Consider the following 14680-nt stretch of genomic DNA (forward strand, 5'->3'; position numbering starts at 1 on the left):
ACCTTGGGCAACTTACTTGACTCCACTGAGCCTCATCTATAAAACAGAAATAAGGATTAAATGAGGTGATACAAAGTGCCTAGTACATAACAAGTCCCTCAGTAAATGATAACTGCTATAATTATTGCTAAACAAAGTAAGGGTTCTGTTACTAGCAATTGTCTCAGCTCCTCTCAGCAGATCTAATAGGAAAGCCCACCCTAGATTCTGGAGTGAGCATCAGGGGCTCTCTAGAGCCCCTGGGCTCCCCCAAAAGGCACCATCAAGCCATCTGGTTTAGACCTTTCAGTTTTGAAGGGAAGTTAAAGCCCAGTAAGAGGGGTCTCTCCCAGCATCACTCAGCCAGGTCTCCCACGGTGCCCCTAGGAAGTCCAAGGAGGTCACATTAAAAACCATCCGTGTCCTCTACTCATCACATAAGCTCCCAGTGTCACCCTCAGAAATTCTAGGCGTTTCATCTATACTCCGCTAGCCTCGCTGTGACCTGTGTTGAAAACAGCAAGGCTGAGAGGCTGTTCTAGCCTTTATCCCGGGTGACGGTCAGCCTAGACTGGACACCCTCTTCCCCAGCATTCTCCACCAAACCCCCGACCAGGCCAAGGTGACACACAACTTCCCCTGGGTCATCCAGGTTGCCTGAAGTCAGCAAAGGCCTCACGACCCCGGGGTGAAGAACTGTAAAACTTTGCCTCCATATGCCTTGTATTAAAAAGCACAGGGAACACAAGAATGAGAATGCACTTAATGCCACAGGTCTGCACACTGAAAGGTGGTTAAAGTGACAAATTTTATGTTACGTGTATTTGACCATGATAACACCGCCACCAACAAAAGCATAGGGAAGATGAAAAAGTTCTAGGGATGGATGGTGGTGACGGTTGTACAACAATGCAAATGTACTTAATGCCGCTGAGTTGTACCCTTAAAAATGATTAATTATGCTATATATATGTATATATATATATATATATATATATGTAATTTTTTTTTACCACAATTAAAAACAAACAAAACCAAAAAATGATCTGTGCCCCTACCCTTCTTGCCTCTTGACTGCTTTGCTCAGGCTGACCCTGTCTACACAGAAGCCTTTCCAGCATCTCTGAGAAATCAGCTCTGGAAGGAGCCCCAAGTCAAGGGTTTGGCCCCCATTGGCCACTGCCTTGGTGTGTGACCCTGGTCACCACCCTGACCTCTCTGAGCCTCAGTTCTATGACAGGAATGGAACTAGATGTCCTCTAAGGGCCCTCCCAGCTTAGCCATTCTCTGAGTCTGTGTTCTAAATCATCAAAGGAACACGCCATCAGGAATTCTTGCTACCACATCCCCAGGAGGGTAGAATGACTATAGGACCTGGGGCCTGAGGCTAGGGGAGGAGATGAGGGTTCTTAGGGGCCTGTAAGGAGAAGCCAGCTGGGGTTGTCATGGAGACACATGATACTAATAAACACACCCCCCTCTGGATGACTGCTCGTTCTTTTAGAGTTTATAAAACACACCCACATCTATTACCTCCATGACCCTTTCATTCCACAAACATCCAGGGAGCCTATCCTCTGTGCCCGGCACTGGGCTGGACCAGGGCCAGGGGGGCCAAAGGGACATAAGACATCTCTGGCTTCTAGGAGACTCCCAGGGAGGAGAGAGGGGACAGCGGCGTGGGCAGATCTTGGATCTGGCAGGAGGGAGCACGGGCAGGCTCTCTGTATCCTGAGAGCACAGGCAGTCACCAGAGAGGTCACTGTCACTCGGAGGACTGACAGATTTGACAGTGACACCCACACTGTCAGATTTGGGTGCAGACCATGACTCTGGGTCAACAGTGGATTGGAGGGGGTGGGAGAGGGACGGAAGCCCAGTAAGAGGCCACAGCAGCTGTCAGGGGGAGGCCCTGGCGTCCCCAACAAGGGATGTCCCAGTGGGTCACTGACTCTATTCCTGCTGGGGAAACTGAGGTTCACACAGGTCAGCTGATGGCCCAAGGCAACAGCGGCTTAGGAGATCTGGATTTGAGTCCTCATACCTGCTGAGACCCCAACCCAGGTTTTCTTCACCAACCTGGGCTACCTTCCAGGCCCCAAGATAATACCAGGGGGCACTTGCTGACTTCTTAATACTTGCCAGTTGTGAGTGCTTAAGAGGCATTAATTCAGTTAATCCTCCTGACAACCCTAGGATGTAAACACTCTTATTGTGTTTTGGGTTTTTTTAAGATTTTTTTTTTTTGATGTGGACCATTTTTAAAGTCTTTATCGACTCGTTACAATATTGCTTCTGTTTTTTATGTTTTGTTTTTTTTGGCCGCAAGGCATGTGGGATCTTAGCTCCCTGACCAGGGATCGAACCGCACTCCCTGCCTTTGCAAGGCGAAGTCTTAACCACTGGACCGCCAGGGAAGTCCCAAATACTCTTCCTGTTATTCCAATGAGGCAACTCAGGCCCAGAGAGGTTAAGTATATAACTTGCCTCAGATCACCTATCTGGTAAGTAGCAGAGTCTAGATTAGAACAGGCAGCTGCAGCCAGAGGCAGCCGGAACAACGAAGTCCCCTGAAATGTGTGTGTGGGACGGGAGCTTCCAGAACAGGTGGCGGGGGGATGGGGGGAGTTCACAGAGGTGAACAGAGGTGTGTGCATGCCCTCCAGAGCACTGGGGGAATCCATGCCCAGACACAGAGGAAGCAGCCAGACCAGGAGTCTCGAGACATGCGTGTTAGGCTCAGCTCTGCCCTGTACTTGCTGTGTGACCTTGGGCTCCTCATGGTCCTCTCTGAGCCTTGGGTTTTCTCACCTGAAGCATGAACACAAGATCTCCAGGCACCCCCTCTTCCCAGCTGTGCTTCCCTCACTCGTAGATCCATCCCTCCACAGCCCCTACCCACAGACATTCCCAGAGACTAAGCAGGGAAGGGACTGGACATGGGGGTGGGCTGTGAAGCTGAGACGAAGGAGCAATGGAGGGACTAAGGCCTCTCAAAGAACCTAGTCAACAGAAGGAAATCCATTCCCTCTCCGCCCTCACCCCAGGCCTGGGCTTGGGTTTGGGGGCAGTAAGTCCCACCCACCTCGCTTCCCAGGGCCTGCAGGGACCAGGCTCCCACGACGCTCTCCAGAGACGGGGCCTTGTTTAGAAAGTGTCTTCTTTGGAGCCTGAGTCACTGGATCCCTGGGTGGTCTGGGGGAAACCACAGAGTTTCTTCCAGCACCACAACCGGGAAAGGGGGAGGACAGCAGGTCCTAGCGCCACTTGTGCCCTCAGCAACTCAGACTGTTCTGTCTGGGACTTGGTTTCCCTGTGTGAACTGAGGGGCTAGAACTGGAGTCTCAGACCCCCACAAAGAAAGGCAGCCACCAGGCCTTCTCTCTAACACTCGAGGCCACCCAAAGACCTTAGGGAGGTCCTCAGCCTCAGGACAGGGCAGGCCTTGGACCAAGATTGCTGCAAGGTTGAGGCCCCTGGGCCCCCAGAGTTCAGCCCTTCAGGCTCACGGACCGTCCCCAAGGGGCAGGCCCACTCCAGCAAAGCCGATCACAACCAGCACATAAGACGACACCCAGCCGACATCTGAGACAGAGGTTTGTTCCTTTCCCCCCCAGGGAGCTTGGGCAAATGACAGCATTTGTGTAAGCATCCATTCCTCCACCTGGAAGAGGAGAATGGCAGAGAGCACCCCCGCAGAGGTTTCTGCGAAGACAGGATGCATCAAAGTCACTTCACGAGTAGGAAGGACTCACGAACAGTGAGTTAGTGTCAGTTGTCACTGACTTGAAAAGAAGACAGAAACAGTGACTCCTTGCCCATCCTCACACAGCACAGCACCGCTCTGCTCACTGCGCCCCAGGAGGACCAAGGCCTGGATAGTGGGGACAGCAGAAGGAGGAGGGCCTCCCGGGAAGCTCGGGTCTGAGGGTGGTAGAGTAGAGTGAAAGGGTCTGGGCTGGCCGGCCTGGGTATGGGGGCAGAATTAGCAGGCGTGGGGAAGGAGTCCACTGGAATATAACTTTGGGAAACCAAGTGAAAGAGTGTAGTTCTTGGAGGACGTGACGGCCATGATTCCCACCTCCTGGCAGTCACACTCTTGTGTGGTCCCCCCACCCCAACCCCCCCCCCACACACACACTGCGGCAAGAATGGTTTGTGTGATCAACAGAATATGGCAGAAGTGATGGCAGGACGCTTTTGAGATAAGGTTAGGAAAGACAGCAGCTTCACACTTGGTCTCTCTCTTTTGGATCAGTTGCCACGTCATGAGTAGTCCAATGGAGAGGCCTACGTGGCAAGGAACTGAGACCTCCAGCCAACAGCCACGTGAGCGAGCTTGGAAGTGGGTCCTCCAGCCCCAGTTAAGCCTCAGATGACTACAGCCCTGGCAGACAGCTTGATTGCAGCCTCACGAGACCCTGAACCAGATCCACCCAGCTAAGCTGCTCCTGCATTCCTGAACACAGAAACTGTGTGATAATAAATGTGAGTTGTTTCAAGCTGCCAAGTTTTAGGATCATTTATTACGCAGCAATAGATAACACACAGGACTTCTCAGAGCATTTAATAGGCTAATGTAAATCTCCAAGAAAGAAGATATACAATGTAACATTCACCTTAGTTATCTGGCCAAGAAGGCCTTCTTTTTTGAGTTTTCTCAAGAGAGGAAACTGATTTAATTGATATGGCTCTGGTTAACTTCTAACCTTGATCTGTCTCATGAGCTTGTCATTTACCCTTCCAGAACCTTAACTTTTCCCTTTTATAGAGTAGAAAGAAACCACCTGCCTTTGCATCAATCATGACTACAGTTCCAGATGGGCAGGTTCTGAGCTACTTGGTGGGGGGATGGGAGGGTAGATTATCTAGGTCCTAAAAGGAGTTTCACCCTGGGGCTCAGGTGGCTTCTGTGAGGTGGTAGGTGGGTTCAAGACCCACCATCTCAGTCTTTCTTCCACAGGCCACTTCCCCAAAGTGGTGAGAATTAATGTTTTCTAGCTTGCAGACAGCTCAGAGATGAGAGGCATGGACCCAAGTCTTCCCCATCAGGCTGAGAGTTCCTCTAGGCCAGAGCATGAGCCTCCCCCATCAGACTGGAAGAGTTTACCTAGGATGGATGGCCCATGTACTCTCCCTAGTCCCCCTGAATCCTGTGGACACACTACAGCCATGGGTGGGAAGGAACAACAGAACCTTCTCTGGCCTTAAGAGCAAACATATGACCTTCCTCCCCCCCTTTTTTTTAAAAATAAATTTATTTATTTATTTATGGCTGTGTTGGGTCTTCGTTTCTGTGCGAGGGCTTTCTCTAGTTGTGGCAAGCGGGGGCCACTCTTCATCGCGGTGAGCGGGCCTCTCACTATCGCGGCCTCTCGTTGTGGAGCACAGGCTCCAGATGCACAGGCTCAGTAGTTGTGGCTGACGGGCCCAGTTGCTCCGCAGCATGTGGGATCTTCCCAGACCAGGGCTCGAACCCGTATCCCCTGCATTGGCAGGCAGACTCTCAACCACTGCGCCACCAGGGAAGACCCCTTCCTCCCTTTTCAATGTAATTCCCTCTACTCTTTAACTGGTAAAAGATTGAAGTCAAGTTTCGGGATGCCTGGTGGGTCAGAAACCCACAGAAGCCCTGCATGTTCCTCTTTGTTAAAAAGAAGACAGTTTAAAAAAAAAAAAAAAACTATAATGCGAATACTTTATTATCAACGAGTGACTGGTATTAGCTTTTTGTCTGGGCATTAATATTTCAAAAACCATACACCAAACCCAGGCTCTTCCACCTAGCTCTGCTGTATCATTTTCTTTAAAAAAAAAACAAACAACAACAACAACAAAAAAACCATAAAGAAGAGGAAGGAGGAGAAGAAAGAAAATATATCTGTATTATAAGCCAAAGTGCGTCTTTCTTGTTTTGTCCATATACACACATTGCACCATACATAAATAATTACATTGTAAAAATGACTCCATAATTACAAGTATAATATATATTTCCATATAATATATAAAACTTTATATTAAATCTAGGTAGATGATATCTGGGGGGGGTCGTCCGTGGGGGCTGTGTCTCTGGGCACGGGGCCCCCATTGGCGGGGCGGGTGGCGGGCCGCTATCTGTGGTTGTTGAGGAGGATCTCAAGCCAGCAGGGGCAGGAGGTGATGAACTGCCGGGAGTAGCAGGGACCCCAGCCCTTGGCGAAGCTGATGCGGACGCTGTTGGGGTCGTAGGGGCCGTCGGCGGCGTCGGGCTCGGGCCCGTGCTGGAGCAGGCCGGAGCGCTCGAAGTCAAACACCTTGATGGAGTAGCCAGGGGGCACCTTGCGGACCACCAGGGCGCGGCCGCCGGGCGCGTCCAGCGTGGGGGAGTTGACGAAGATGGGGTGCTCGCCGCGGTTGTAGGCCCACACGCCGTCCGGCTCCTTGCTGAGCAGGATGCCGAAGCCGATCTTGCTGCGCGTGCGCCGCACCGACTCGCTGCGCTGCTCCAGGTTGAGCTGGCCCAGGCAGAAGCCGCTGCCCTGAGGTAGGTCGTAGAAGATGCTGACGGCCTGGTCATACACCGCGTAGAGGCGGCCCACCCGTGTCCGGTGCTCCCAGTAGGCCACGCTGCACCAGTGGCTCGGCTTGGTGGCATCCGGAGACATGCTGGCGTCTGCGGGGCAAGCACAGGGCACGCGGGTGTTATTCCAGGGCAGCGGAAGTGGCACTGCCGCCTGGCCGGTGGGCTTTGAGGGGGGTCTCTGGCGCCCAACAGACATGGGGAGCACTACTGCGGGCCAGGCCGTCCTCAGATTTAACCCACAGCAGGACCTCACCGCCCACCCCACCCCCAGACACACACGAAGGCAAGGCACCTACTGTGCCAGGTGCCTGTGGGCACCCAAACACGAGCCACACCCGGCTCCTGCCTGTAGAATTTTACAAGCCAGCAGGAGAGGGACACACACCCACACACCCAAGGGAGGGACTGACTGGTGAGCACCTACATTGTTCCGGGTGCTGGGCTCTGCACTCCTCACTCCGCACGTGACTCACTGGGTCCTCCCATAACTGTGCGGAGGCCGCCTTCTCACTTTACAGATGAGCTCCCGAGACTTGGCAGCCACCAAGCAGCCTGCCCAAGGCCACTCAGCCGGCGAGTGGCACCACCGGGATTTGAACCCGGTCAGTCCAAGCCTCAACCTGAACAGAGCGGGGTGAAGCTATCAGAGGGCATAAACCGCCCCTCAGAGGGGACTCAGGCATAGGAAGGCGCGGTGCGGTGGGGAATGTGGCCCCCAGGATCTCTTCCGGCCCAGAATGGGAATCGCGGCTGCCCGACGGCGCCCAGCCTCAGCCTGGAGCGTTACGCAGGGTCTCCCAGTAACCCCCACCCCCGGCGCCTCAAGTTGGCTCTCTGGGCAGGAAGTGCAGCTTTCCACCAGAACTGTAGCCGCCTCTGTGAGACAGAGAAGCAGAGGGTCTCTAAGTGCAAAAGGAAATCGCTCCTCGAGGGCTCCAGTTTGCCAGCGGCTCCTCTCCGGGCCTCAGTTTCCCCACAGACGGCAAAGGGGTGGCCTGGATGATGACTGGGATCCCTCCGCACTCCAGCTTGGGGCATCTCTACATGTCTGCATGAATTTAACAATTTTCTGAGACCAGGCGTAATACCAGGTATAGGCAAGGGGCCCATCTTGAAGGGCAGCCCCCTCCTCACTGCTCTCGGGTGTGGCCGGCTTCTCAGATTCTGAAGCGTTTTGACATCTGGTCTCTCCTTTGAGCTCAGGGCTCTGACAAGCAGGTGGGCACCCATGACTGCCCGGTGGGGTTATGTGTTCCCACACAGGCCCCTGGCTGGGGCTTTTGCAGAGGGCGAAGGTCTGCTGGAGGCCTGATGAGGACGCACTGAGGCCCTTTATGGCTCGGCTTCTCCAAAAGAAACAGATTAAAGTCCAATCAGGGGCTTCCCTGGTGGCGCAGTGGTTGCGAGTCCGCCTGCCGATGCAGGGGACACGGGTTCGTGCCCCGGTCCGGGAAGATCCCACATGGCGCGGAGCGGCTGGGCCCGTGAGCCATGGCCGCTGAGCCTGCGCATCCGGAGCCTGTGCTCCGCAACGGGAGAGGCCACAACAGTGAGAGGCCCGCGTATCGCCAAAAAAAAAAAAAAAGTCCAATCAAACCTGAGGGAGAAAGCACTGCCAACAACTTCCGTCAGGAGCCTGGGTGAGGTCAGCTCTGTCTGCCTTCAGCCCAGCCCCGCCTAGAGGCCCCAGAGCAGCCGGGTGACAGGGCTCCTGACATTCTCTTACGTGCTGGGAGGCCCACCTAGCAGGAAAATGTCCACCTGAGGGGCCTCCTGTGGGCTGCCTGCTCTGCTGTGGCCTGGGGCTGGGCACAGTCCCAAAGGGCATGCCCCTTGCCCTCTGCCTGGCATTAAGATCCCAGCCGCAGGTCCCCAGGCCAGCCCCTGAGGACATATCGTTTTTTCTCACAGTCCCCCATCCAGGCGCCTCGTGGTTCTAGCTGATGGTCGGGATGGGGGAAAGAGGCCCTGCTCCCTGCCCTCAGCTGACTTGCCCCTTAGCCAGTGCGCAGAGAGACAGCTCTAGCCCGTGGTAGGTGACACAGCTGCGGGCACTAGGCCAGCCCCAGCAGGTGGACAGCTAGGAACACCCCAAGCCATTGCCCCTTTCTCCATCCATCCATCCAGCACTGGTCTGAGAGTTTCCAAGAGCCAGGAGAACAGCACCATCCCAGCCTGGCCGTGAAACTGCAACACCAACCTTCTCACCAAGCAACAAGAACTCCATTACTGCACTAGGCACAGAGAGGCGGGGAAGCAAAGAAGCTATGCCTGGAGAATGTCGGGTGACAAGACAGACAACAGGCATCCCTGAGTGCCTTGCACGAGCCAGGCGCCTTCTTCACAACGGCCTTGGTTGCACCTGTTATCACCCCAGTTCACAGGTGTGGTAACTGAGGCCCAGGGAGGTGCCATAACCGGACAAGGGCACACACTAGTGAGTGCTGGAGCCAGCATCAGTGCCAGGCCACACTCCCGAGGGGAGCTCTTCTCCATACTCCGGGCAGACACCCCCCAAAACCCATGCACCAAGCAAATGCCCTCCTTCTCGAAACCTCACCCCGTTTGTAACCACGACTGCTCTCGTGGTCTGTGAGTCCTAGAGGTGCTCACCCACAAGCCGGTGAGTCACTGCCCGCCCCAGAAACGAAAGGTCTTCATTCCCTGAAGACTCAGCCAGTCCCACTGAGTGAGGGAGTGCTGCCATCCCCTCCACAGATAAGCTCAGAGAGGGCCACCCGAGTCATGAAGTGGCAGCTCTGCCCCAGGAGGGAGCCACGCTATTGTAAGAGGCAAAGAAGCAGTTTAACAGTCAGGGGGTGGGGGTAATGGGATTGAGGGGGTGGGGTAACTCCTCCCTCCCAGCTCCTAAAAGGCTTTCAATTCAAGGCCAAGTGGGCCTTCCTGTCCCCCTCCTCTCAGTACCTCCCACCCCAGCCGAGCCAAATGCGCCCTCACCCTCTACCCCCATCTCATCAACACCTGTGTCCCCGGCCTTGCCCCAGTCAGCGCTCTTCGCAGGGGGGTGGGACCCTGTGAGTGGGGATGAACCCCAGCCCCTCACCCCGCCTCCCCCCGCCCCGGAGCTGCCCTAGGGCCCAGCCTGCCCCATCCGTGGTGCTCAGGGACACTACCCGGGCCAGGCCTCACTTTCCGCGGCCTCTTTGGTTGAACAGACTGGGTAATAACTCATCAGGCCTGGGCTCCAGGCCACGTCTTCCAAATTCCAGGGGATGGACTGCCGCCTCTGAGAAGCCCTCTCTGACTTCTCCCTCCTGTGCGCCTAGAGCCTTAAATGCAGTCCCTCCCTTGGCCTGAGCAGGTGTCTGTGCCCCTGGCTGGCCTCAGCTCTCAGGGAAGAAGGGGTGGGTCTTAGTCCTTTCTGCATCTGTCCCAAGTCTGCATGTATCCCCAGGGTGCTCTTAGAACACCTACAAGGGAAGAAGGAAGGAAATAAAATAGATCCCAAGTGTTGGCACACTGCCCTCACCCCTACCCCCCACAGGAATCCTGCCCAGCAGGTGGGACCGATGCCCTCAGGCCCAAGGGGGTGCTGGGCAAGGACTAGGGTCTCAGGTCTGATCCTGAGAGAGCAGGCCGGCAGGTGAGCCCATCACCATGCTTGGGGCATCCCCGTCTCCACCTAGCTCTTAGAGTCTCTGGGCTCCAAGAGCTGGAGGGTTCCCCCGGCATCATCTCATCCAGGGAGCGCTGATGCTTTGGGCTTTCACAAACCAATACACTGTTTAATGGAGGGGTTGGGAATGTCATAAGGTTACCACTGTTTTATTTTGTCACATACAGACTTATTAAAAACCCCAAGACCATCTACTATCACTAGCACAAAAGAAAGTAATTCGATACTCACAAAATAGGTAGGACGTAAGTCAGAAAATTTTAAATTAATACATTTAGATTATAAGAAATTTTCTTATTTCTTTCACCATGGGCCAATGAAAACTTAGTCCTGAGGCTGGCCTGTGGGAACTATCAATTGAGTCCAATGTCCTTGTGCCTCCAAGATGGCACCCCCCGGGGGTACCGGGTGACTTGCCCAAGGACACACAGCAGTGGGTGGCAGAAGTGGGACCAGAACTAGAGACCCCAGATTCTAACCTAATGCTTGTCACATGATCCAAAAGGTTTCCTAGTGAGACAGACCTAAGCTCTCACCACTGATTGGATATGTGGCCATGAACAAGCCACTGAATGTCCCCAAGCCTCAGTATCCCCATTTGTAAAACAGACTTGCTCATGACTGAGCGCCTCATTGGCACAGTCCATCTTTGGATTTTCTAGCAACTCTGGCAGCAGACCAATCGGGAGCAGAAAGAAGCAGCTGTCTGTTTATCCGTCCCAGCGCTGGCCTAACCCTTCCAAGGCTAGGGCTCCTTAGGGGTGTCACGGGTCATGACCCAGGGTCACCAGCACGGGAAGTTACAATAGGACAATGGACGGCAATGCCCTTTGCAAACGGTAAAGTACTTCACAAATGTTAAGGTTTAGCTCCCAGCCCGGTACGTGAGATGCAAAGAGATGCTCAGTAAGCGAAGGAATGAAGGGTGAAGCAATGAATAACTGAACGTGGGGGACACAGATGAGTGCTCCTGGGGTTCTATTTACACACACACACACACACACACACACACACGTATTCAGATCTCATGCCGTGTGTTCAGAACAAGTTGACCCGCCCTCTGTGAGAAGGCAGGCACCCCCAAACCCAGGGTCATCTCTCCACTCCTCACAGACACAGAGCCCCACCCGACCCACCACACCTCTCGTCTGCGGCCTGGGCTGCCACTCAGGCCGCGAGGGGACAGTCTCTTGCAGAAGATCTTTTGCTTCTCGTGGCTCCAGGGCTGTGGTCCCGCCATCAGCCTAATTAGGAACCAGCTCCTTAATTGCAAATAAATACCGCGGAGTCAGACCCGAGTGAACAACATCAAAGATGACCGCGCTCTGACCGAAACTCCTGCTCGCTACCCCCTGCTCAAGGCCTGGCCTAGTTCCCAGCCAGACTCTGGGTCCCAGCTGGAAGGGTTCCAGGGGAAGGGGGAGAGGAGAGGTGCGGTCTGGCGCGATGTCTGGGGCAGATCTGGTGGAGAGGCACCAGGCCGGGGGTCAGGAGGCCTGCAGCCCGGTGTCCAGCCTCCTGGCCCTGATCAGGCAGGCCATCTCCCTTCTCCTGGCCTCAGTCTTCCTTTCTGAACAATGAGCTCTACATTTCTTTGATTTCATGCACGTTCACAGTAGCTCTACTCGTAATCACCCAAACTTGGAAAGCAGCTCAGGTGTCCATCAACAGGAGGATGGATGTTATGGACTAAATGTTTGCGTGTGCCCACCCCCGCCCCAAATTCATGTTGGAAATCTTAAACCCCAATGTGACAGCATTAGAAGGTAGGGTCTTTGGGAAGTGATTAGGTCATGAATGGGATTAGTGCTCTTTAAAAGAGACCCCAGGGCTTCCCCGGTGGCGCACTGGTTGAGAGTCCGCCTGCCGATGCAGGGAACACGGGTTCGTGCCCCGGTCCGGGAAGATCCCACATGCCGCGGAGCGGCTGGGCCCGTGAGCCATGGCCACTGAGCCTGCACGTCCGGAGCCTGTGCTCCGCAACGGGAGAGGCCACAACAGTAAGAGGCCCGTGTACCGCAAAAAAAAAAAAGAGACCCCAGAGAGCTCCCTCATTCCACCGTGTGAGGACATAGCAAGAATACAGCCATTTATGAACCAGGAAATGGTTCTCACTAGACACCAGATCTACCGGCCCCTTGATCTTGGACTTCCCAGACTCCAAAACTGTGAGAAATAAATATGCATTATTTAAGCCACCAATTTATGGTATCGTTATCATAGCAGCCCAAACAGACTATGATAATGGAGAGACAAAAATAAGGCTCATCCATACAGTGGAATACGACTCACCAATAAAAACGAACAAACTACTGAAACACACCACAATGTGGGTGAATCTCAGATGCATCCGGCTGAGTGAAAGAAGCCAGACACACAAGACGTGCTGTTTGTTTCCACTGATACGAAATTCTTGAGTATATAAAACTAACCTACAATGACAGAAATCAGAACAGGGATTACTTCTGGGGAGAGGGGACGAGGGAACTTTCTTAGGTGCTGGAAATGTTTGATATCTTGATTGGTACAGTGGGAACTCAGGTGTAGACATTGTCAAAAATCATAACCTATGCACTAGAGAGCTGTGCATTTCATTGTACGTATGGTGCCTTGAAAGAATTACAATGAAGATAGTGGAAATGTGCTGCTAGGCCAGCCCTCTGTGGCCATCCTGGAGTGGTCCCAGCAGGGCTCCCAGGTGGTCCAAGGGGCAAGCCCTGTGTTTCCTGGCCAGAGAGGGGCGGCCTGGCCGCCCGGTGGCACCCACATTCCTGCCACCAGAGGGTGGTGATGCCTGCGGCGGGCAGGAAGAGACTGGCCTGACAGTAGGTCCCCTGCACTGAAGCCGGCCCCTCCGACGGCTGGCGTTCCTTCCTCTTGGCCTCTCTGCCCAGCAAGGGTGCTTCGAGCCCAACGTGTAATTCTGTTGGGGTGCTGGGGCACCAAGGGGGCCAACTGCGTCTGGGGGAGGCGGGGAGAGCTGAAATCCCAAGCAAGCCTTTAGCTTCTTCGAATCAGCAGTTTTCTGTCAAAACAAAGGGCAGGAACGTTCCTGTGTGCTCCCCCGTGGGCTGCATGCTCCAAAAGCCTGAGCATACGCAATGCAGCTTGTTTTCCTTGTGATTCCCCCCTGTCCACTGGGCCAGACCGCCTTGGACTCACCCATCCTGGGAGGCAAACCAGAGACATGCCCAGATTAAAGTCTCCGACCCCTTAGACTCTAAGGAAGCTGGATGTGGAGGCTCAGAGCATTCGCAGGAAGCTGGACCCTGAGTCCCCGGGTCTCCAGGGCCTGGCTGGGCCGCTCATGCTCCTCCATGTTCAAAGCTTTTGCTGCTGCTTCACACCCCCTTGGGCCTCAGCAGCCTCCCTGCCTCTCCTGGGGCTGGCCCAGCCGCACCTCAATGAGCGATGAAACATGGGCAGTCCCCATCGAGAGCTGGGAAGGGAGACTCAGAGACGCAGAGAAGTTAAGTGACTTGCCCAGGGTCACCCAGCAAGTTGTTGGCAGAGCCAGAGAGGAGCCTAGGGCTGGCTTTTCCAATCCCCTTTGCACAGGGCCCCACTGGGGCCTCCTACCCTCCTGGAAAACTCCTTTCTTCTGTCCCATGTCATGCCTGTGGCTTTAAGTTCCCATCCAACCAGCAGCTTTTTCATCTGAGGCTCCCAGGCCTGGGAGTAATTACGTGGCCCTGCATCTGGTTAACCTAACACCCCTTTAAAAGCCTTGTTTGCCCATTAGATAAGTAGTTTTTGTTATCAAACTAAAGAGGGAAAAAGAAGTTTCCACTTAACCTTCCTTTGTCATTTTAAGCTACAGAAATGGCTTCAGGTTTTGAAACAAGTCCAGAGATACAGCATTAATTAGAAGCTCTTTTTTTTTTCTTTGTTAAGGGAGGGGGAGACCAGTCCTTTATCCACTGGGATCCGGCAGTAAAAGCAGAGAAGGAATGTGCACAGGGCCATGTTAATGGTCAACAGCTTAGAACAAGCCTCTCCGCTGAACGCTTTCCAAAAGCAGGGCCCAGCTGACAGGAGTTTCCTCTTATTCGCTCCCACCCGCCCCTCCCCACCCCCACCTCAGCTCCAGCACCTTTGGCCCCCGGAGGAAGCCAGGCTTCCAAGAGGAAGTTCCTAATCGGTCATTACATCACGGGCGGTCTAGCCACCGCCACTGCCTGCACGGGGTCCACCTTGGGGGCTCTTTCAGCCGCTGGTCTCTGGGGCCAAGGACTGTGCTTTGCCACAACTTTGCAGACAGTCGACCAGCCTCTCTGCTCTGTGTGTGTGTGCGCGTGCGTGTTGCGTGTGGTGCAAAAGGAGAATGACAGCAAGGGGAGGAGGGAGGCCAGGAAATGCGTGATCCATGTGGCCAAAATTCATGATTCTGCAGATGCAAAAACTGAGGCCCAAAGAGGGAAGGGAACTTGCCAAGGTTACAGGGAAAATTCGCAATAGAGGGGCTTCCCTCGTGGCGCAGTGGTTGAGAATCTGCCTGC

The 14680-nt window shown here is 54.2% G+C and overlaps 1 protein-coding gene across 1 annotated transcript in view; it reads right to left on the reverse strand.

Moving 5' to 3' along the window:
• Positions 1-4129: 4129 nt before the first annotated feature.
• Positions 4130-14680, reverse strand: part of SMAD6 (SMAD family member 6) — a 77563-nt gene continuing 67012 nt past the window's right edge. Inside the window, exon 4 of the mRNA XM_022579849.3 lies at positions 4130-6634. Within this exon, the coding sequence (XP_022435557.2) occupies positions 6093-6634 (542 nt within the window). The 3' untranslated portion in view covers positions 4130-6092. The remainder of the gene's footprint in view (positions 6635-14680) is intronic.

This window comes from Delphinapterus leucas, chromosome 2 (assembly GCF_059928025.1).
Source record: "Delphinapterus leucas isolate spDelLeu-1000000601 "Yukka" chromosome 2, BTC_Dleu_Yukka2, whole genome shotgun sequence".
Lineage (NCBI taxonomy): Eukaryota > Metazoa > Chordata > Mammalia > Artiodactyla > Monodontidae > Delphinapterus > Delphinapterus leucas.